Raw genomic sequence first — 25761 nt, forward strand, 5'->3', positions numbered from 1 at the left:
GCCTTCAGAACAGAAATGCCCCCTTGACCTTTATAAGTTGTTCAAAGCTCAAATTCCATACATTTAGAAGTTAAATCTCAGCTTCCTGGCTCTGCCATTCCATTCTAATTCTAAGTACCATTTTCTGTGATAGAAGTCAAATCCTTGTCAAAAGCAGATGGGCAGCTCTCTACTACTGCCCAAGTGATCTGGTTATTTACATATATTACAGAGATGAAATCTGATAATCAATTGCCCCCCCCCCTTTTCACATTTTTAGTGTAGATGACAGGTGTATAAACAAATTCCTCCTTGTCCTTATTCTTTATTTGCAACTATTATTGAATCTCAGCTCTAGAAATGGTATTAGCGCAATTACATAAATACACTTACAAGCACTGGAGCAATTTTTCATCTCAGTTTAATACTCATTTTTAAGACATATGCAAACGCCACTAAATAAATAACAAACTTTAATCCTGTTAATCTTACACTTTATCACTTAATAGCATACTAGCAAAGGAATTAAGAGAAGTAAATAGATATCCAAGAATAGTTATTCTTTAGTAGTTTAAATTTAAGCTGATATGCAAACTAATCAGCAGAATTATAAATTCAATATATACACACACACATGGTATTTATTTTAGAACAATCAACTATTCTGGCAAGAAGCCATAGCTTTTTTCTAAATCATCCCTCTGCAGGTCAACAAATTTGGACTAACTATGTGACCAGAAAATTATCTAACTGTCAAAAGTCTTATTCCTGCTTTTTACCCAATAGTACACAGAGCCTTTGAAGTACTTCAAGCAGTGCCTGATGCTTTTCAAACATCACTGTGATACAAGAGATGAGCTTTCTGTCTATTACTCTCTAGCCTAAAGGATGCAGTTGAGCTGGCATAATGGCAAGCACATCTGAAATTCCTGTTGCTTCTGCCTTCTTTGTTCCTTGTATTCAACCCATTGCCAAATTAAGCTGCTTAATCCTGTACAACACTGTGAAAATATAGACCTACTTAATTTTTCTCCCTCAATATATACTGGTCTATAAAATCTACTTCTCCAGCTTTGTCACCTTAGTATCCAAATGACACCTGCTCTCTTAAACAAACATACCCTTGCTTCTGGGTATATATATTAACGTATATATTAATCCTCATCCTGTAATATTCATTCATAATGTAGGTATTAATGTTCATACCAACTGCTCTCATTCCTTCCAATATCCTATTTCATGAAGCCTTTGAATTCTACTTTAATTTCTTGCCTTGCTGAAAGAAAGCCTATTCATATATCAATGAACACAAAATCTTTCCCTTATTGATCTCACTTCCATCTTCCTTTAAAAAAAAAATTCTTCAAGTGCAGCTATAAGTATCCATTTTTGTTTGCTTCTCAATAAAGCTCCATATACAAAATTATCCAAACTTTATAATAAACTGTCATACAGATTTATTTATTTATTTATTGCCAATATATATGTCCCACAGAATGTACTATTTAAAATGGCCATTTTCATGACTAATATTTTGTGTACAAGATGTTACAAATACAGTATTATGTATGAATTAAAATCAGGATACTAAACAACAGTGAAAGTTAAATAGTATTGCTTACAATCTAACATACAATGCACCAGAGCTGTACCATTCTGGATTAGGCCCTGGAAAATATTTTGAGAAAACACCCAGCTCTTTTATTTCGTTGCTGTAATCTCTTTTATTATTCAGCATTCAAGATTTACCCCAATGGTGCAGAAATGCTTTATTTATTTCACATTAAAAGCTACACTGCCACGCAAGAACATAACAATGAGGAGTGAAACTACATGTCAAATCATTTTACTAATGAATATTTATTACAATATACTAAGTGGTTACTATGTTTTTTCCTTGACAGAAGATCTAAGGTTACAAGGCAAGCATTAAAAATCTGTAAAAGTAGCAGTTACTTTCAAAATGCCAAATCTTTTCTCAATGAATGGTAAATGAACCAGTGAATTTTTACTTAGTGTTAACATCAAAATTGTGCTGTATTTTGTCGAGATGAGAAAAGCGGGCTGTAAATTAGATAGCGCCTTGCAATGACTCTAAGAGAATGAAGTTCCAGTTGTCTGCGTGGTCTGTTGTTGCAGAGTAGGTTAATCAAAGTTAAATCATCTGTGAAATGGGTGTCTTTTGTTAAGCCGAAGTGTCTTCAGATCACATTTACTATCTGTTTTATTTTGGTTTTGGCAGATACTTCTTAAAAATAGTAGAAGGAAGTATCCTAGTCAAATCTTTTTGTATTACATATAGATCTAGAATTTTTCAAATGATAAAAGTTTGGCAATATTAAAGCACTAAGTAGAGATAATATAGATTCACTTCACTGCTAGAGGCCTCATTTGCATCCCTGCTTTCCTTTATTTTCTCATTCTATTAAAAATCCTATGCATCAAAGTACTGACAGTGACACCTATCAGTAATACTGCAAGATAACGATAAGCTTTCATTCAGTGGAAGCTAACTGATTGTTACTTGTATTGGGGAATAACAGACAGGCAATCTGAAGTCACTTTGAAGATGCACATCAACAATCAAACCTCTAACTTATGTGTTAACTTGACTATGTTGCCTTTGTATACATTTTTCTTATACGAAAGAAGCATAGAAACACGTGAGACTAATATTTCACTGAATCTTAAACTTGATCAATACTAAACTACTACAAAACATTGCATAGGCAATTAAGAAAAAAGAGTATATATGGTGGTTTTTATTTTCCCCATGTTCTGGGACTATTTATTCAAATCAGGGGTCTACTGTGTTTTACATACACAATAGAGTACAAGACTGGAAATTACAATTATTAAGACACAGTATTCTGTCCAGATATATTATTTTGTTATGGGAACATTGCAAGAATTAAGTATAGGTAATAATTTAGTACTTTCATACTGAGCAATACATCCAGAAATGGAAGCTCAAGGATATCTATAGAGCAATTATGGAGTTATTGTTTTCCAATTGTTAAGATATGAAAACACCAAAAATGAGAAGATCATTAATGAACCAAGTCTTTATAACTTCCCAATCATTTTCAGATTCTAAAAAAAGAGTCATCTTTGCTTTTATAGACAATTTTTCAAGCAGACCATATAACGGGGAATGCATCATATGCCTTTTGAGCAAAAAAACTGCTTCCTACAGCATCTGCTGAAGTTCATAAGCTATTCTGGGAAAACTCTAAGATCCTCCTTCCCAAGAAAGGTAATCTTCCTCTTAATCTACGTCTTCTAGTATCTTGGATGGTAAAAGCAGGCTTTAAAAAAGCATTTGGCTTTAATGTTACATCACAGAATTTATTTTTATTTAGTTCTGGGTTTTATGTGCTTGGATTTATGTTTAGATCTCTTATATTTATATTATTTTATAGCTGCTCTTTTGACCTGTTATTTCTTTATTTTTATTTTTTGCTTTTTACAAAGTGCACGATACTTTTAAGTTACTCCTTTCCCACTTTAATTCTTGAGCTGAGTTTGATTCAAAGTCCATGTAGCCAACAGTTAGGAAGAAGTTTACAACTGCCTTCTAGATTTTTTTCTCAATTGTCAGTCTAACAGGAATACATAACTAATGCATAAATGCATAAATAGGATATATAGCACAAAAAACTATATTTTGCAGAACACCTTTTAGTATAAGTCTTTAATATAAAGTTAAGATATATTTGAGGACAAGTTTGGTGTAGCGGTTAAGGCATCAGGCTAGACTAAAAGCCAGGAGACCATGTTTTCTAGCCCCACCTGGGACATGAAGCCAGCTGGGTGACCTTGGGCCAGTCACTTTCTCTCAGCCCTAGGAAGGAAGCAATTTCAAATCACTTATGGAAAACTTTGCCAAGAAAAGTGCAGGGACTTGTCCGGGCAGTCTCCAAGAACTGAGCATAATGGAACAGAAGGAAAATAAAAGCGGTTTTTATCTTAAAGTAGGATTTGTAATCCATATTGAGAGTCTAACCAGACTACTTGATAATTAAAAGATCCACGAGCAATCATTCTAAATAGTTATACACACCCATGTCCAATTTCCTCTCTGACTCCATGCCGACCTAACCCTAAGTGGGTTTCCCCTCTATGGGATTTTGCCATGTATTTTACCACAAAACGTAAATAGGGGAGGCTCAAATAGTCAGCACTCTCCTAACCATACCGATGCACTATGAATCTGTTGCCGACGTCCATTTTTCTCTTCAAGTATATGGAGACCCAACCATAACCCTCATAAGCCTTTCCCACCTGCGGAATTTTGTCTACATGTCTATATCAGTACATGTACATAAAAATGGATCTGCTTATCTATGACAAGAAACAGAGAACAATTACCAGTAGTCCACACTTAACAAAAATAACTGGGGAGTTTCCGGTTTGGTCGGCTTCGCGGCGGTAGGGATTCGCAAGCTGCGCGATCCTGCCGCGCTAGCCGTTTTGGGGCTCCGACCCGGACGGGTGCGGAGCAAGGCTGCCCTGCAGGGGTAGCTGAAGGTAAGGGGATCCGGAGGAAGGGTTTGGGGTGTTGCAGACCCCTCCCTGGCGGCAGAACCCCTGTTACCAGGACGGTGCAGCGGCGGTCCGCAATGGCCGCCACAAAGAAGTTGACAGCCGGGCAAGTATGCGCAGGAGGAAGAAGAGAAAGTTATTGAAAGTGAAAGTTCTTCTTGGTCGACCCAGGGCTTTGAGATTTATCTAATTTAATTCCTGGAAAAGATGGTTTTCTGATGATTTCTTCCACAAGAGAAAAAAAAGCGGCTATTTTGAGGTGCTGAAGGAAAGTTTACTCTCCCTCCCGACGGAATTAAGCCGGAAGGGAGAGGATAAAGAAAATATATAAATTTGGATCTTGTTGGAGGAGATGCCTTGAAGACTTGAGGACAGAAATACAATCTTAATAAGGCTTTAAAATATAGACTTGGATTCTTTTTTTTATTTGTTTGATACCACCCCTGGAAGAGGAAGGGGAATTTTGGCTTGCTTGGATTTATTGAGGATTGTGGATTTTGGGATTGTTTTGCCTTTCTCTCGAATATTTGGTTGGTGTAAGAAGAAAGAGGAATAAAGAAAAGAAAAGATTTATTTATAATGGCTTTCCTTTTTGAAGACCTGAGGGATGAATATGAGCAAACAAAAGCAGCCTGCAAAGATGGCATGGAAAAAGCTTTTCTATTTCTAGAAATGGCGCTGGTCAATTACCAACAGACAATGGAACAGATGGAAGCGGAAGAAGAACAACAAGGAAGAGACGAAGACGCCATCTTCATTGAATCCCAAAACTTATCTAAGGAAGAAGGAAGGAAGAGAGCAAGGAAAATGAAGGACTTAAGATCTAAAAAAACATTTGAGAAAGAGAAAATATGATGCAAAGTAAATATAATGATAACAAACAAGAGAAAAAGGGAACACAACAGAGAAGGGATCCCAGCAAGGCAGAGGTTAGAAGAAGAAGGGGGGTAGGAAGATTTGGTGGGGAAAGAAAGGGGAAGGCGGAGAAAAGCCTCAAAGCTTTAAAACTGGATGGGAGAAGAGGATTTTTTTAGAGACAAAGGATGAAATATAATTTTCTGTAAGAAAGATTCTGCTAAGGTACAGAAGATGGTATTGTAACATTTATATTTGAAATAGTAAATTAGAATGGTTTAAGATTTAATAAGAAATTAAAATGTTGAAGTTTTTAATAATGATTGATTTTTAAAATGTAATAAAATATCGAAGGAAAGGAGGATACAATGTATTTAAACATTTTTGGTGGATAGAATGTACCAAGCAGAACCAAATTGGGTATTTGTTATGCTGAATGTTAATTTTACTAATTTAGGGGAGGATAGAAAGGCATCATACTCTGATTAGTGATTTCAGGAGAAATTTTTTTATTATAAGAAGAGATAGAGGGATAAATGAATGGGCAAAAGATACAAATTTAATGATTTAATTAAGATGGATTAAATAAGATAGAAATGTGAAGAGTGATATGTGCTATTATTTTAGCCCATGCAAAGAGAGGTAACTGGGGCCAAGGTACTTTACTAAAAGATTTTTTTTATGTTTGTTTGTGTTTGTTTGTGTTTTATGAGAATATTGGGGAAATTATTGTAGAAAGACAGGGAAAGATTTAATATGTAATGATTTGTTTGTTGTTGAAACTTTTAATAAAACTTGTTTAAAAAAAAAAAAAAAATAACTGGGATAAGAATCTCTGTCGCTAAGCAAAGCAGTTGTAAAGTGTGATATCACACGAACATGTTGCTTAGCAAAGCTATCCTAGCTTACCATTGTTAAGTTAATCACTATGGGTCATTTAATGAGGACTTCATGTGACTACAACTTCTGATTTCCTGCCAGCTTCCCCACCAACTCTGCTTGTAGGAAGCCAGAAGGGAAGGCTGCAAATCACAATCATGTGACTGCATGGGTACTGCACCTGCCAGAACTTCAAAAACCATCCTAAGTATCACTTGTTCAGTGCTATTGTTTGAACAGTCGCAGAACAAGTGATTGTTAACTGAGGATCACCTATATAGGAAACTAGTTAATACCTGTGCTTTGCTACGAAACTATGTGGTCAGTTTTTGGGGAGGAAAATAAGGTGGGGGGGAAATTCTGCCTCTGCCTACCAGCATCCATCGGTATTCATCTGGCTAGCGTCCTGTCAGTGTGTGAGAGAGTTGAGGGGTGTTTGGAAACTGAAAAAGTATTTGCTGTGTGAGCAAGGAGACAACAAGGAGCCTGGGCGTGGCTTAGTTCAACTGTTCTGTACTAAAGCTGGTTGCTGCTGTGAAACTAAAACTGAAACTGAAGCTCCTCTCCTCTGCTTGTATTTTGTATTTGGAACAGATTCATTTTCAGGTGGGGAGGAGGAGTAGAACTCCTTAGCATCAGAGCGTGTTAATAATAGTATACAAAATACTAATGCTCTGATGGTCATTTCCAGAAAAACACTTTCTTAGTGAGCACCTAGAAGCCAAGAGGAATATACGTGCCAAATTTCAAGTTTGTAGGCTTTACTGTTCTGGAGATTTTGTGATGATGCGTGAGTGGTATTTCGCTTTTATATATATAGATTGTTAATTATAAGAAGGCCAGTTTATTATAGTGGTTAAGATGCTGGCCTAGAAACCAGCTGACTGGGTGAGTTTGGGCCAATCACTCTCTCAGCCCAACTCCCCCCTCCCAAGGCTTATTGTGAAAAAATGGGAAGCAGGAATATTAGGTATGTTAGCTGCCATGAGTTGGTGTACATATATAAATGAATATCAGGATTGTCCTTGTTGTTCTATCTACCCTATTCAGCGTAAAGGCAAACTTATAGATACGTCTCTTAACTGTATACTGCCCTGATGTTCTTTGATATAAAAAAGGCATCGTATATGTCAGATTAACTACTGTTTTATCCTTTGTATTATATACTAAAAACACAGAATGAATGACATTTTTGAATCTGTTCTTTGTCACAAATAAATACTGTTATGCATACAAACTAGAAAGAATGATTAGAAACAATTATGCTTGCACCTCACTCCCATATCACCCAGTTTCTTTTAGATCACGGGTGTCAAACTGGCAGCCCTTAAGCCGAATGCATCATGCACAGGCTACACACAACCCAGTTCCACAAAGGGGGAAAACGTCACAATATGTCACGTGATGGCAATGTGATGCTGCGAGTTTGACACCCGTGTTCTAGATAGTTCCCCAAGTCTTCTAGAACAGCAGTCGCCAACCGGTGGTCCGCGACCCACTGGTGGTCTGCAAGAAAATTTTGGTGGTCCGCAGAGAAATGTCACCCCCAGATCATCCCCCAAAGCAATTAATCCAGGCTGTGCTAGGCTATTTAGATTAGCTAGAAAGCAGGAAATTGGATTTCTTGCTTTCTAGCTAATCTTTAGATCTTCGGCTCTGCTTAGAAGAGCCGAAAACCTTCCTTAGGACTGAAGCAGTGCAGACTCAGCTAGCCGATGGCAGAAACACAGATCTCTAAGTGAATATGTGATTCTGTGAGCAATTCAATCTGCTTGCCTGCTTTGCCTGATTTTGGGTAAAAGTTGCTCTTTTTTTTATAAAAAAATTCAATATTTACATACATGGTGTGTTGTGAGTTAATTTTGTGAGTTTTCTTGCAAGCAAATTTTATGGGTTTACTTGCAAGCAAATTTTATTTGACAGGTTCAGGTAGCCGATCTCACAGATCTCTGAATGAATCTGTGATTCTGTGAGCAAGTCAATCAGCCTGCCTGCTTTACCTGATTTTGGGTAAAAGTTGCTCTTTTTTATAAAAAAATCCAATATTTATATAAATATTTATAATATTTACATACAAGCCATGCCCCAGCCAGTCACATGACCACCAAGCTACATCCCAAATTAGGCCACGCCCACAGAACCAGTTGTTAAGAAATTTGAATCCCACCCCTGCCTCTGTGTGTGTGTGTGTGTGAGAGAGAGAGAGAGAGGTGGGGGAGGGAGGGGGAGAGAGAGGTTAGATCAGATCTCTCTCTCTCTCTCTCTCTCCCCCCCCCACCAACATCAGCAAGCCACCGTCAGTCAAAATTCATATTAGTGGTCCCCGGGATTTAAAATTACAAGTCCCCGAGGCCCAAAAGGTTGGAGACCCTGTTCTAGAACACATTTTTAACATGCAGGGAATGCTAGGCTTCAGTGGAGGTGGAAGCCTAGAAACCATTCTGGGGACAGTTGCAGGGTTGTTGTTTTTTTAGGTTTTGCCACATCACATCCCGGTGTCAAAAAAGAAAGCCACTTTGCATGTTCCAAATATGCTAATTTAAAAAAAAAAACATTTTTGAAGCTATAATTGTGCATGGACACTTTCTGGTCTATAAATGTGCCTTTTGTTGCCCTTGTGACTGTAACTAGTTCTATTATTTATTTTATGTTAAAGAACCTCTGCAAAGCTTTATTTCTCTAAGAGAAAAAGATCTATATACGATACTTTATCAAAATATCAAATGAAGGTAAGAGCATATAAGAAATAAGCCAAAATTCTGTGCCAATTCAAATTTCTTGACAGAATTGTTTTCCTTTCTGCAGATATTTTTTAATATTTTCCACAATCAAAGTATTGAATTTATTTCTTGTGTCAAGGTTTATGAAACTTACCTTGTCACATATAAGTCTTTTTATATAGAAAGATAATTCTTTATGTATAAGGAAACAGTAAGAGTGAACTTTATATTTACCTTCTTTAGGCTGAGTCATAACTGGAGTTTGGGTCTCCTTTGTATATGTAACCATTTCTCGAGGAGGAAAGTCAACTTGAGTAATTTTGGACATTGCAAGTTTAATAGGTCCACGTCTAAAGAAAATGAAATGGAACATTATAAGGAATATATTTACAACACCCTGCCCAACATAAGTATTCTATGGAGCGATTCTATGTGAAAATTTGACAGAAAATTAATAGAACTAAATTAAAATCAATCACAATTTCTTATACTGTTTCGGATGGCATAAATATTAGTGGATTTTGGATAATTTGCTATTAAAAATAAATAAAATAGATTCATTTCAGAATTTTGCACAACAGAATTTCATGAACAGGATGGTCTTACAGCCCCATACTTTCAAAAACCCTCCCAAAAATTCCAAAACATCACTACAGGATAACTTCTTTTTTAAAAAACTTGATTATCTTCTCTTATTATTCTGCCATATAGAAATGCTAATAACAACAATAAATAATGTGCAAGTCTAGATATACCTAATATAAACCTGGTATAAAGCATGTGCTTTATATGTAAACTCAGTAGAACTACAATTTCATTTATAAAATATCTTATCATGTTGAAATCAATTATAATTAAGATATCATTTTGCAATGACTTTTGAATTAGAGACTCATGAAATATCTGAAGAACTTCATGATAGGAATATGCACAGATTTGGTTTGAAAGAGGCGCTCTGGAATGCAAAGAAACATTTAACTATTGAGGGGAGGCTTCTGTACAGCTGTGTGATCATAGAAACAGACATCTTTAAGAAGCTACAAATAAGAGCAATGTTTGCATTCCTGAAAAGTACCTCTTCAAAACTAAATCCAAAGTACTGCACTATCATAACACATCACGGGATGATTCCCATTAAGCATTCAAATATATGCCTACTGTATTTTGGCCATTAATACACCTATGCTTCTCAAAAATGTTATAAGGTAAAAAAGCCAATAGTCCTGTTCTATTCTACACACTGTAATAAAGTTTCATATTTATATTATACTCTTCCCACTTCAATTCACGTTTATTCTTTGTTCCTATACAATAGGCCAATTTAATCCCTGTATTATAGGTTTGTGAACAGGCAAACTATTTGCAGATTCATACTTTGTTATAAATATCAAAAGGTAATAAATTATTTTTTAAAATCTAGAAAGAACATTTAGTGAATTAATAAGTAAAAATTAAAGTGCTATATGTCAATTCAAAAGAGACAATCCAGAATTGTAATTTATGTTAGTCATTTTTCCCAAACACATATTTTCTAGTTTTATACTGTTTGGAAATGTATTCTGAAAACTGCTGATTAACAAATTCAACACTATATTATTGCTTAATATCTTACCTAATCACAAGAAAAATGGTTTCACATGTTATTTTTAAGAATCTTACTTTGAACATATATCAACAATTGCTACATAAAGATGGAAGATAAAAAAACTCTGCTGTACCCCAGATCGGAATCAGAGTGGAGCTGTAGAACAGATGGATCAGTATCCCAATGCAGCGTCCTGATACACAGGTTGAAGGACAACCATGCAGCATTAGCAAAAAAGGCGATAGATTAGTAAAGCAAGTACAGTCTATGAAATGTTAAGGCTATTGTTACACTCATAGTATGGTTTCAAAAACAAAGAAATGCCAAAAGATCAGTTAGTGAAAATCAAGTGGACATTCAGCGCTACACAAAAACATGCAATATATAATAAATTAAAATACAAACATACAATTAGTATTGCTAGTAATATCATATATGGGCTATCAAAATCTGAAAACCATTTGCTGCTGCCTAGATTTTTGCAGTCGATATATGGTACCCTTAACTGTGACTGCAATATTATATTAATCAAATAGTTCACAGCACCTTTTCACAAGCTTAATATGCTACATTTTTAAAGTATTAATGTTAACTAGATAAATTATTTATAAAATCTATGATTCATCAATTTTATTCATGTGGAAATATATGCAAATGTAATAAAGTAAATGTTTTAAAATTAGCCAACAAAGATTTCTTTAATTAGGTGCAATTGATAGCATTACTAGATACATTACATCCTTGAAAAGAGTTATAATTTCAAAAATATGAAAAACATGTTTACACACTGATAAAATAGATACAGATTTAGTAGTGCCATCTGATCCATTTCATTAACATATTGTAATATTGCCCCAAGCATTAAATATGTTCAGGAAATTGTCATATTAGTAAAGGAAATGAGTCAACACATAAACCTTTGGGTAGAGAAAAAATGCTTTTCCACTGGGATATACCATTGCTTAGTGTTTCCAAGACATGACATTGCTATAATTACGGGTTAAGCACAGCCTTGGGCTTATGTCATTTAATTTAAAACCAACTCAAGACATCCAATGTCAAGAAAACAGCATGTTTAATAAACTTATTCTACATATGCTTAAATTCCAATGAATCAAAAGTAGTCTTAGAGCACAATGCAAAAGCCAGTATATTCATATAATAAACATACAATGCAACATACTGCCATAAAGATGTAAAAGCAAATACATTTCATATAGTTTATTCTAATACTTTATTTAAATATTCATATGCATTTTATTAACTATTTTTATCTATATTGCCAATAGTTTGCAGTCAGAAATGGTATAATTATTCCAACATTTATTATTGGGATATAATCATGTTGCCGCTGCCCCCAAAATGATAAGAGTGTTCATATTAATGTTATCTTCTTTTTATCAACTTTTTTCTTTGAGGAGTGTTATCTTCAATGTTGAGTAGAATTATTACATTCTATTTCTCATTTATTCAGAGGAACAGTTGTTTATAAGTAATTCTGTTTAACTATAATATTGTATGAATAGATAATATAAGATACACATTGATACTTTCAGGCACAGAATTCTGTTCTGTTTCAAAGGCAACTAGTGTCTTTCTATTATATATGCTAATTAAATCCTCTAACTTTCTGTTTCCTTTTTTACTCTGCCTCTCTCTTACATCTTTCTCCCAGTTTTTTTAGCTTTCTGTCCTACCTTCATTATAAAAAGTGTTCAGTTAACTCTTTAACTCCCATTTCCTCCTAATGTATGCAAAAAGGCCAACTTTACACTCTGAATACACAGATTTTCTGCCCTACTATAAATAATCAAATTGGTTTTGTGCAACTTGAAAATAATTTGAGATCCATGTATATTGAGTATAACTGGGTTTACACTTTGCTATTTTCCATTATTCAAAATCTTTCATATAAAAATTTAAATCCAATAATGCTCATTTATATCCTTTAAGAAAGAGATCTTAAAGATTCACAAAAAGCAACCAACCAACAAACATTACTGTAAATACCGTGTTTCTCATAAAATAAGGCCTGGTCTTATATTTTTTTGAGCCCCAAAAAAACGGCTAGGCCGTCTTTTCGGGGGTGACTTAATTCCCCCCCTGCATCCTCATCTAGAGCACCCTGTGGGCAGCCTCGCCACCAGCCGCTCCTAATGGGTGATCATGGCGAAGCGCAGAGAGCTCCCTACTCCCACCAAACACCTTTGCTGCAGACCCAAGACCTTTGGCACCCACCGCTGTTGCTTTCTCTTTCCCCCATTTTGCATGTTTTAAAATAGGCCTAAATTTGGGGGGAACGGCTTAATTTGATTTTATGCCTAGAAAACATGCTGGGTCTTCCTATTGGGGGAGGTCGTATTGTTGGAGAAACACGGTACATAGTAGCTGAATAACAGATTTTAAGGGTAAAAGTGGAGAAAAATGTTTACAGAATTGTATCTGCAAAGCCTCCTTAAAAGTAGGGGGAAATTAGCCAAATGTCACAGATGACATGTCAAGTTTTTGGAGAAACTACTAAAAATAGCCTGTTGTGCTTTCATCGGACAAAGAGCAGACCCAAACATAAGTCCTCAGGCAAGTTCATATAAAAGATGGTTCTTGGGGTTAAAATACTGCAATGACTTATGACTGTAATTACTGGCTCAATTAGAATAATAATTTAATTTCTGCCTTTTTAAAAAATTAATCTTTTCATTAGTTCTCATTCTACTGGTTACCCAAGGTTTCAAGAACATACATTGCACTGTCTAATCTTATTTTATTATATTTTTAATTTTATTATATTTTAAATCTTGTTTTTAATCAATTTTGTTAGTAGCAAAAAAAGGGAAACATTTATTGATTCATTCAAACTCAATTAATTCACCTATATTTGAAAAATCAAACAGGTGGCTTACCAGTGCGCTATGATTTCTTTGATCTTAAAAACTTTCAGCAGGTTTAGAACTATTTGTGCTTTCTTTATAAGAGATTACATTACTGTGCTTTCTGGGGACATTAAGAGGTCAAACGCTATGCTGACTTGTTTTGTAAATATTCTTAACAAATTTAAATGAATATGAATCGAGAAGGCATATTATAGCAAGAGACCCAGTATGGTTTAATGGTTAAGGCACCAGACTAGAAACCAGGAGACTGTGAGTTCTAGTCCTGCCTTAAATATGAAAGACAAATAGGTGATTTGGGGTGGGTCATTTTCTCTTAGCTCATGATGTCAAGCTTGGGCAACAAGTCACTTGATCAATTCCAGCTGCAATCAATTAACATTTGGCTGATCAAAAAAAGCAGACCCTGTACTTGTGGAAAACACAGAGAAGGAAAAAATGACATATAATAGCCTGACAGCCCAAGCTGCACCATCAAGTGAAATAGCTGTAAATTTATCAGCAGCCAAATGAGCTTAATAAATTCATAGAAACTATATCAGCAAGATGGGAAAGTGATGAGTTATAAGTTTATTAAAAGATAATTGTTATATAAATGTATAATTAGCAAATAAATCATAGCAGACTACATATTTTATTGGGATTCTATTAAAAAATGACACATCAGGCTTGAATATCTCTACTGGATAAAATATTGTGGATGAAATGGTTGTAATATGCTTACCATTGTAGGACAAAGAAAGGCTGGTAAGCAAGTAAGATTAGTTCCAAGTATTCGATACATTGCATTCTACTTCCTAGTTGCACTGAAAATCACAAAGCAAATCTTATTGAAGGGTGGCAAGGAATCAGTTATGTGTAATTTCAGGCTAGCCACCCCCAAAAATGAACAGATGATTCTTGAATTATGATGGCAATTGGGATTGCCATTGTTAAATGATCGGATTGTAAAGTGTGATATCGGCCAATTGCTTTTAGTGATAGCAATCTAGGCAATCCTGCTTGCTGTTGTAACCCTAAAATGTGCAGGTCATTAAGCAAAAAGCAGTGGGAATTCTTGGTAAAGACTGAGGGGGTGCCATGGTGAGCTGGGGGAAGCACTGCCAAATTGATCTACATGTCTACGCTTTGAGGTAAACTTTAGCATGTAGTTTCCCAGTAACTGTTGGGCAGGATGGAAACCTACACTAGGATATTGCCCAACCATACAACTGTTTTCCATAGAACTGCCTAGATCAGGGGTCCCCAACCACCGGTCCGTGGACCGGTACCGGTCCGTGGAACAAGTCCTACCGGGCCGCTGGTTTGCTGGGCGCCGCCATCTTTTTGATGAAAAAGTGCTTCCGGTGAGCTTTTCCAGGTAGAAAGCTCACCGAAGCACTTTTCATCAAAAGATGGCGGCGCCAGCTGATGCCGTACCGGGCGCGGCATAAAAAGGTTGGGGATCACTGGCCTAGATGATTCCACTCATCACTGCAGTTTTAAAATCAGGAGGAAAGTTTATGTTCACATGTTTGCTGAGTGCAGCATCACTTATGTAACATTCTTACCCTGCATTGTTTCTAACATTTTATTTTGAAGTCTGGTCTGTCACCATAATAAATTCTATCTATCTAGAGCATATTTTTTTTAAACTGTTGGCAGCAATCATGCCAGGTCATGCAGATGTTGGCACCAATCATACAAAGATCACTCAGATTTATCAAATCAACCATATCAGTGACAAGAAAGCTTTCTGAGTCAGATAAAAACTTCCCAAGGGCAATTTAAAATTCATACGTGAATGTGTATTCGGAGATTTTCCTAACAACATGCAATAAAAGATGAATAATTCATTTTTATAATTTTACAGCTGAATAGGCCATTTCTTTATAAACTTTTATTATTAATACTAGTGTTTAATACTTCTGCCACCTTCCTGATTTCTTGTTATTGGTAAAATAATTGTTAAATATGTTTTTGTTATCTTTATATTTAATAATATTCTTTCAAAGTATGTATTTTGCCTTAAATTTTTTTGTCTATTTGTCTAAATGTATGATTTTTTAGTTTATGTTTTTTAGTTTTGTTAACTAAATACTTTTAAGAAGACTTTAAAAGTGGAGTCTTTAGGAATGCCTATAAGGTCATACTGGGCCCTATAGATATATTATTTGTTGTATACATTTAATTCAGCATTTCTAAGCAAATATAAGTAACGGTAGTTTAAAAAAAAATCTATAAGCTGTTTTTTTCCAGTTTATACTAAAATACTAAGAATAAGTACGATCTTCAGAATTGTACTTGCTATAACATTTGAATCTATAGTGTACACTATTTATCAGAAGAAACCTACAATAAACACATCCTGTTGACATTATTCTGTGTCAGAGAACTCTGAGGTAAGTAATAACAATTAATACAAAGAAACTAGGCTGCAGGTTGTTCTCAGATTACAACTATTAGTTGAGCAACCATTCAAAGTTACAATGGTGTTGAATGAGTGGGAGTTACACTCAGTCCACAGCGTTCTGACTGTCAACAATATCCTCAAAGTCAAATATGCCCAATCTAAGCACTTGGTGCTCAGCTTCTTATTACAACATCACAGTAAACTGTGGTCATGTGATTTGCAACGTTCCTTGACTTACCCACAAGCAAAGTCAAGGCAGAAGTCAGGAGGAGGTCACACGTTGTTCCTGCTGCTTTTTCACCTGCCCTCCAATAGTGCCTGCCTGCAGCAACCTTCTATAGCACCCACTCACACTCCATAGCATCTGCCTGTATTCTACTTATACAAGTCTTATAGGCACAGGTGAAACTTATAGCTTAAAGGTGTAATTAACTCCTTCTCTACATTATTAAACTGAGCACATGATTATGTTAAACTGGCTGTGGTTAAATAAATCTAGTGATTACTATATTTCTTCATAGTAAACCAGAGATTTAAAAAAATTAAGTAGTAATCATTAGTTTTCAACCTGTAGACTACACAGCTACTTACACTAATAGAAGCAGGTCTTTCTGTCCCTTTTTACTTCTTGCAAAATTTGCTCTAACAGGTCCTTTAAATATTTAAAAGAAAGAAACACTAGTACAGTGGTAGAAATGTAGAAACTTGGGACATTAAAATAAGAAATCTAATGGCACAACTCAAAAAGACAAGGAAGGAAGAACAGGAGGAGAACACCCAATTAGATATCACCACAATCAATACATACAAAGCAGTGGAAGGCCACAGAACAAGATGACGTTATTTTCAAATCTATTTAGTAAGCTACCAAGGCTTCTATCTCTTTTCCCATCTCATCCCATGCCAATAACGATTTTGTCAATTATCAGACATACTAGCTTTTCCATGAAGTAAAACCAAGCACTAGAGTATTTTGATATACCGCAGCACTAAAAAAGAATACTTGATAATAAATATCTGATTACTTATTTTGCCTGTAGAAATGAAACAACTTAAATTAATGATTTAAACTGTTCAAGTTGTGTTTTATTCAAAGGAATGCCACTCCAAGATGCAACATTAGGAAAATATCAGTAGAGGAATTAGAAACATTAGGAACATATTGTATGGATTCTCTGTCCTTAGTATAAACATACCAGTCATCTCAACTTAAAACACTTCCATTTTCTTATTTGGTTTTCCAGTTTTAGCTGAGAATTTAGTACAGTTCAAGACACATTTTTGCAAGAGTGCTTAATGGAAAAGAAGCTGCCTTGAGAAACTGAAAGGCACTGGCTTCCATTTTTAGACAGCAATATACTGTCAGTGTACAATCAAATTCTGCTGAATAGAGGGAGGAGAAAGCCACTGGGATATGTCTTGTGACATGCCAAGAACAGGCCATATCTTTTGATATATGTATTATATTATTGAAAAATACCCTAACAAAGTATTTTATACTTCATAATATCAATTATTCTGAGAAAACATACCTTGAACCAACAGCACCATCACCAGAATCCTGGCTTCCGGCCTCACTTGGTGTGCTCACAGATTTCGAAGATGGAGACATAGGAGGAGGGACTAAATAGTGAAACAGACAGGTATCCGCTGTTACTAGTCGTAGAGGTTGCACAGCTTAGGACGTTTCCAAATTAATTTAACATGGAAGCATTAAAAAAGTGATGGTAAACAAAAGAAAACAAAAATAAATAAAATGGATGAAAATGAACAATAGAAAAAAAAAGGGAAAAGACAATGTTAACATATCATGCTGGATATTCATGCAGTATTTGCCATTTAAATGCATTTTGGGATAATATTAAAAGATGTTATTTACTTAAAATGCAAGGAAAATATAGATTATTAATATAATGGCAACAATCTTTTCTTAGAAATTAAGTAATTAAAAATGCAATGTAGAATTCCCATAAGTTTTGGGGAAAGGTCTGATTAGAATCAGCAGAGAAAGAACTAAGATGATTATCCTTTCCAGACATCTTGAAAAACTGCTACAGAAAAACAACAGAACAGCAGTCAAGGTTACTTATTTTATTTTAATTTTATTAATTTTTTATGCCTCCATCTCTCCTACAAGGTAATTCTGGGTGGCTTATAATAGGTTCCATGAAAATTACCTCTCTGCAACTAGAGGTTTCAGAGAAGTAATTTTCATGGAACCTAACTAGAGGCTGCAGAGAAGTAGAAGAGGTTAATGCTGAATCCCTAGGGCCTTTTGCAGATAAGGACTTGTAGGACATGCTGTTATGCATTGAAAATAATTTATTTTCAGCACATTCTCTATTTTCCAGTTCTCACATTTAAGTTTTATTTAAAAAATTCTGAAATGTTAAGTGGCTGTAGTTAACCTTAAATGATTTTTTTAAATTACTGAAGAGAGTAGGATTGCATGTTTCTTTACTGATTTGATTTTAGAGAAAACAGAATTTTTCACAGAAAATCATTCCTACACTAAACATATTTTCATCATTATTGTGATTAAATATATTGGCTTTGATCTACAGTGTCCTTTTACAAAGTCATATTCACAGTATGCTTCAATAAAGGAAAATGGGAGAGAGCCAATACCTGTTCCACTGTTGTACTATGCAGCATTGCTCACTCCATATTTTAAGATAATTAAAATATAAGCACTAATAGAGGGTGAAATATATTTAAACAGCTTAAACTTACTATAGAACTGATAAAATTGATAAAATTTTAGCAAAATTTGCATACATTATTTCTTTCACTACTGTACCTTAAATATTAATCTGAAAAAACAACCTCACAACCAGTGTTAGATACTAACTCAACTAATTATTTGATTACTTTAAAGAGACAGTTGACTTAAAATCAAGAGTCCTTGTTTAAAACTGGAGTAGGGCTGAAGGTAGGGTAGGCAGGCAGGCTATTCAACCCTGAGAGGCTAGAAGTGAATAATCTTTCCAGAGCTCAAAATTTTCTATCTTTGGTTCTAAATTAGGGGTGTTTTCCAATAAAAGAACTGACACACAATTGGGCATCCTCCTGGACTGACATCCTGCTTAAAGAGGAGATGACATCTATGGCCAGGACAGCCTTCACTCAAATTCAACTCATATGCCAGTTGCAACCTTTCTTGGATAAAGGATCCCTTCTCACAGGAACTTATGTCTTAGTCATTTCATACATGAATTATTGCAATTTACTCTACTTGACCTGCCTTTGAAGACAATTTAGAAGTTGCAACTGGTCCAGAATGCAGTAGTATAAGCAATTATGGCTACATACTCATTTGCCAGTATACTTGCTTTGTCACATGAGCTGCATATCTGACAGAATCTAGGAAATGGACCTTCTGTTATGACTCCTGCTTTTTGGAATAGAGGTTTGGATGGTCCTGAGTCCTGCCTCTGCAAGCCTTTAAATGATTTTTTTTATTTTAACAAATTTTATTCAGTTTTTCACATTAAAAACAAAAATCACTTTTTAGGGACAACGTATTTCTGGGTCATCACCTTTACATACAAATATGACAGCAATTATACATTCATATATGCATACTTAATTCTATTATTACCTTTTCCATTCCAAATTTTCAGTAAGGAGAGAAACAAACACATTAATTCTAGCCTCTTTCACTAATCTCAGTTGAAACAACTTTTTGTTTCATTTCAATTATTTCAAATATAATCCTTTAATATTTATTTTAAAAATAAAGATAAACAATATGTTTGCCTAATAATAATAATGATAATAATAATAAAAAAGTTAACAATGTCTCTCCTTACTTTTAATAGTCTATATTAACTTATTAATTTAGTTGGTTCTTTAGTCTGTCATATTCCCCTTCCATTACACATTCTTTTTATAAATTCTAGATTAATACAAATTTTAACACTAAAAAAACAAAAAACAAAAAACCAAGTATAGGTTTCCCTCCTTTACTGTTTTGAGTGTGACACCTCAATGATTAAAATATACATTTATTCCCTCATCTTGATTCCCAATAAACCATTATTTTTAAGGTTACAATAATAATCATTACATCTTTTCATTTGGATTCCACAGCATATTTCCCCCCTTGATTTTTAGTAAGAGTTATCAGTATCTATATTATCCTATTTTCTAAATATTTTTAATTGCAGAAATATTCTTCTCACCCCTTGTCACCCTGCAGAATCCCCTTTTTAATTCATCAACCATTATCTCTGAAAAAACAATTTCTTTTCAACATTTTACTATTTCCGTATTTCTTTATTTCACGCACTTGTTTCTTACTGCTTCTCCCCCTCTTTTCCCCATATCTTTTCTCATTCCAGTTTATATCCCTCTCTTTCTTAATATCTTCCTTTCCCCTTTTCTGCTGGGTCTTTCTGCCTTTCCTGACTTCACAGGTATTCCCCCTTTTGATTGCCTTCTTAAATTTCAACTTTTTAACCTTCCTTCTTTCCCCACTTCTTTGTAGTGTTCTTTGTGTTAATTGTTTATTTAAAATATCTTCTCCTTGAATCGACTCCTCCTCCTCTGAAGCTCTTTCTTCTTGTTCTTCAATCGCCATTTCCATTTTTTCTAACACAGAGCAAAGTGATTCGCCTCTTTCCTGTAGTAATTCTCTCCTATTTTCAAGTTCCATTTTTAATTCCCGAAGAGATATCATCATTACACACTCTTATATTTTATGATCGTTAAAGTCCACAAAAAAACAACTTTTACTTTCTTTCTTTCAATTTTCTAAAGTTCTCAGTTATTCCAGCCCAGGGTCTATACCAAAAACATCAATCAATCCCACAGTCAGTCTTTCCTTGCTTTTTTCTTTATTCTGGTTCTGGTTTCACTTTCTAAGATTCTTACTTTGTTTCAATATTTCTTTAATGTTATATCCACACAAGTTCATTCAGAAACAGGATGCTTTCCCTTTTGTTTGAGCTCAAGTTTTTGTCAAAAGGTGGCACTCTCCATTATACAAAGTCTTCACCTTTTCCCCCTTTTTTTATTTAGGGTTTTTCGAACCTCAATATTCCAGCACAGTCCAGTCTCCGATTTGTAAACTTTATTATTATTATTTTTTGACAATCTTAAATCCAGCTTTATTTTATGCCTGTTTATTCCCAAAATATTTTAGTCCAATTTAGTTAAATCTTTAGTTCCAGCTTCTTCCTTTCCCCGTTCGAAGCCCCGCTTAGCTGTCAAAAATATTTTCTTTTTTTCCCCCTGTTCCTTTGTAATTTCGCCGCTCACTTTTCTTTTCTTAAAAATTCCATGTTACCTTAATCCCGGGGTACTTTTGTTTAGTTGTATTGCCCAATTGTCCCGGTTCAGATGTTATCTACCTCTTTCTTCCCTCCTGCACAAATCTTAATCCAGCTGAGTCCTCCTCTTCGGGGTGGCCATTTTAAACCACCGCTGCAGTCGTCTTTAGGGGGAAAAAGACCAAGCCCGGGGGGGAGATGCGGCTCCCCTCAACCTGGCTTGCAGCTTCCCCTTACTCCGCCGCCCCTCCAAGGCAGCTTCAGCCCCTAATTGTAATAATCGGGGCTCTCCAACGAAAGAGCACGGACCATAGCCGCAGAGTCGCGATCTACAGTCCGTCAGCGAGGAGGCTCCGCCTTCTTCCACCTTTAAATGATTTCTGAAAACCTATTTTTCCCCAAGTTGTGATATAGGTTGAAGTATGTCTATTTGATGTGCAGTATGTATTCTGATTAGGGCATGTTTATTTTACTCTTACAGATACTCCCGTTTATTTTTTGTTTTTTTATATTACATGTTTTTCATCTGTACAATACTCTGTCATTGTCAAGGTAGAGGCCCTGTAGCTCTGGATTATAAATAAAGTATTTTAACTAGTCACTGCTGCCATCTACTGGCTATTTTACATTAGTAGAATCTCATAGTAATCTCATAGTAAACTAAACTTCTCTCATTCCCAGTAATTTTCATGAAATATTTCTGGATTGAAACATTTAAAATACTTAATAATGTGATTTTTTTTTTAGTTTCAAAAGCTTTTCTATTGTTCATGGCACTCTGAATGGAAATTTCACATTTGCAGGAGTCCTTACCTAAGCATAAGTAATATTTAAAAATGCAACCAAGTGAAAATAGCATTATTTTATTTCCATAATAGTCTTGCTATTAGAATTTGCATTAACAAAGCAAAATGAAAGATCTTTCTGAATTAGCACTTAAGGCTTAATTAATAAAATTGACTATTGTTTATTAAATTAAACAGTTAATAAATTAGTTTAAATTAATGCAGGATCTAAAAACTAAACTTTAAAAATTTAAATATCCAATTTTGTTATAAAACTGCCTACTATGGGATTATGGTTCTTGGCCCCTTTAGGCAAAACTGCAGTTATTTATTTCAATATTTTCCATTTCCTGGTATTAAGGATAATGAGAACCCTCATGAACAGATGGGAACCATATGTGGTTAATGGTGCTCTTGCTCATGAACTACCTAACTAAAATAATGCTGAAAGTAATGACAATATTTCATATAAGGGATAAAAAAAATATTTGCCCTCGCAGAACTTACTAAGTAATAAGGACTACCAAACAATGCAATGTTTACTTCTAATAGAGATGCAGAAAATGATGCAGTTATTATCCAAAGAAATCGAGCACAGTAATTTCTGGTGCTCTAATGAAGACTGAGATCTTCCTTTCAATTAGAATACCTTAACACATTTGAAAATAAGTCTCAGAGTTCAGAAATTCCAAGGGTAGGTAACATATTATATGTATGCATGAACAACAGGAACTAGAAAGGAACATTTATAATTATTTCATATGGGCCAGGAATGTTATCTTTTGCAGTGAAATTCCCCATGTTTCTCATCTAAAATTTAAAAATGTCACAGCCAAATAACATTTGGAATTTGACCTATAGTCAATTTACCTTTGACTATTTTTTTCAGATAACAAATAATTTTTAAAGCAAACAAAATATGTACTTTTGAAACCAGTGTTTAAAAGACTTCCAAAATGCTTCTAATGCTAAAAAAATAGAAAATAAATTATGTTTTGTTTTTTAAAGTATGTCTATCATTCCAGATAGTTATTTCCAAAATATATCCTTCATTTTTAAGATTTGTATTAAAAAGAAATAAATCATTTTTGTATATAAAATAAACTACTTTATTCATTAAGAAATTGGCTCATTCAAACAACTTGAACAAAGACAAGTAGTAGTCACTTGTCTGAGATTGGTGGCTATGGAAATTGAATGAATGAATGAATAAGGTAGTTTCCTTCAATGTTGCAATGCCCTCTTGTGGCATAGTTCTAACTCTTTGTGCTAATAGGCAGTAACTATCTTCAATAGTTAACTATTTTATTTAAAATAGTTAATATTTTTTTAAATTAAAAAAGAAAATACTGGGGCTGCTTTGGAAACACAGGCTTTTAAGAGTTTTAAAATAAAGTTTTTAAAAACTTCAAATTGAAATGTCGGTTTCACTAGTGATATAAGAGTTAATTTATATCTTTCTTTCTGGTACAATTTCTTCAAAAGTTTCTCTGAACTCTGAAGTGGACTTAGCTCAAACCAGCTTTATCCCAAATTCTAGTAAAAGCCTCTGCTGGACCATATTTCTACTCTATGAACTGACAGGCCCATTCTTCATTCAATCAGTTGCTTAGAAAAAGAAGAATGAAAACATTTATTTGGCAACATTTAAATTAGGAGTAGCAATCTTAAACAATCCAGATGTAGTAAAAAACATCTGGGAAGTCTAGGCTGCCAATCCTTTTGCTGCATTGATTTTATATTTTAATGGAATAATCTTAAAAGTTTTAGTTGATGAAATAGAAAGGGATGCAAGAATTAGAAATCAGTAATATTATTCTAATAAAATAATTCTAAATCAGCCAGAACAATGTGTTCTGAGAAGTTTCCTAAGTTAACTGTAGTGATAATGAACACATATTAGGTACATGCATGAGTGAGTAACTCAAGTTTCGTGCTAATGTTTAATTGCATGAAGGACAGTTACATGACATTTTGTTCTATATACTTCTTACCCATGGGAGTATCAGGTGTTAAACCCATGCTCTGAAGCAAAGCTTCTGCTTCCCGTCTCTTTTTTTCAAGGTCAGACTCATCTTGTGCAGGAAGGGCATCTTTCTTCTGATCAGTCTATGTATTTTATTAAAATGCATATGTCATTTTACATCTTTACTGTATAAGATCATTTTTAAAATAAAAATATTTAGTGATAATAAATCTGTAATACTTTACTGAAAGTCTTACCTTGCTGTCTGGATAAGAAATTTTATAGCAACAATGCTACTTGGAGGAAAAGATATTCTTTTCTTTTACACTTGATATTTCTTTTCTTTTTTATATTATTCTGCATTATGATTTAGTATTGTTAAAATCAATAATAGAGGGTATCTTAAATAATGGAAATAAGAGGGAGAAAGGACTGTATAAGTTCTAGCCATTTTTTGAGAAGTAGAACATAATAATTCAGGCTGTGCATTGTTTTTGAATACACAGAAATGGAAATGCAGCATCTGCGAAGAAGCAGTCATTTTAATGTGACTCATTAAAATACAGATATTCCATAGAATGGAAATAAGATATGGTTGTTTTAATGACAGAGGTACTACATGTTCCAAACTATCTATTCCAAATTGAATCTGAAATACTGCACATCCTTAGTAGACATAGTGGGGATGAAATTATACCCTACAATTATAAGCCAAGGCAAACACTTTCAACACTTCATTCCTAAAGATCAATGTAGAAAAATAGGACTCAGATTCCAGGTTCCTATAGCAGTAATAAGAACTAAGGTAGACCGGCAATCAATAATTTACTGATATACTGTAAATTAGTATTTGTACTTGTAACATACATGGCCAAACAAAAATATATTCCAGGCCACCAGATATAGTTATTCAAAAACTCCTTCATACGACCTTTATAAGTAAAAAATGTGTTCCTCGCAAGTTCTCATGAATTTTTAGAATAATTTTGTAAAAAAAAAAGATAATTTTACTATGGAACAAGATTTAGTGACAAATTAATTTGCACACATTCTAGAAATATATTTTCTTTTGCTCTGATATAACAAATTTTATTATCCTGCTCTTCAGTTTAGAAAGAGTTCTCATAGGAATTTAGATGGCTACAGATAATCAGAGTTGGAAGGGATCTTATAGGTCATCTAGTCCAACCTCCCGCCCAAGTGGGAGACCCTACACCATTTCTGACAAATGGCAGTCCAATCTCTTCTTGAAAGTCTTAAGTGATGCCGCTCCCACAACTTCCGAGGGCAGGCTGTTCCATTGGTGGATTGTTCTCACTGTCAGAAAGTTTCTCCTTATTTCCAGGTTAAATCTCTCCTTGTTCAGTTTCCAATTTAATATCATTAATAATTCTTAACACACTTTTTCAAATAATCTGAATTTAAACTGGTTCATAAACATTTCATCCGTTATCACTATTCATAAAAATCACCTCCAATTTATTGTGATATAGGTTCATGTATGCTTTAGCTGACTTTATCAATTGTATATTAACAGCAAATATTATTATACCGAACAGAAAAATAGTGTTAATTTCAAAGAATTTCTAACATTTGTTAAAATGCAAAAATTTAAAAAAAAGAGTTGAATGAAAAAATAAAGACATTCTTTATCTCTAGGATCCTTAAAAAGAGTGGCTCATCTCAGAAGAATAATGCTGGTCAGGAAGTACACCACTAAGATGCATGATGATGTCAGTTTGGGAGTGTCACTAACTGAAGCTATTGTAAGAAGGCTTTTTGTAGAAATGAAAAATTGATAAGATTTCCTTCAATATTGGCCAAACAGAAATAAAAAAGAACAAAACTTTAGCAAGAAATGCAAACAGATAAAAGGTGAAAACCCACCCCACCC

The 25761-nt window shown here is 34.3% G+C and overlaps 1 protein-coding gene across 5 annotated transcripts in view; it reads right to left on the reverse strand.

The window, feature by feature from the left end:
• Positions 1–25761, reverse strand: part of DYNC1I2 (dynein cytoplasmic 1 intermediate chain 2) — a 44513-nt gene that overhangs the window by 14791 nt on the left and 3961 nt on the right. For 2 of the 5 annotated variants that reach the window (XM_087949719.1, XM_087949720.1), the window contains exons 3-6: positions 23896–24010; positions 17376–17520; positions 10697–10756; positions 9213–9328 (exon numbers count right to left, since the gene is read on the reverse strand). In XM_087949719.1, coding sequence (XP_087805845.1) covers positions 9213–9328; positions 10697–10756; positions 17376–17520; positions 23896–24010 — 436 coding nt within the window. The remainder of the gene's footprint in view (positions 1–9212; positions 9329–10696; positions 10757–17375; positions 17521–23895; positions 24011–25761) is intronic. The other 3 variants (XM_026677714.2, XM_026677716.2, XM_087949721.1) reach the window with 3 other exon arrangements.

Source organism: Notechis scutatus, chromosome 1 (genome assembly GCF_049901735.1).
Source record: "Notechis scutatus isolate UNSWTSFEM ecotype Mainland chromosome 1, rNotScu1.2, whole genome shotgun sequence".
In the NCBI taxonomy this organism is placed as follows: Eukaryota; Metazoa; Chordata; class Lepidosauria; order Squamata; family Elapidae; genus Notechis; species Notechis scutatus.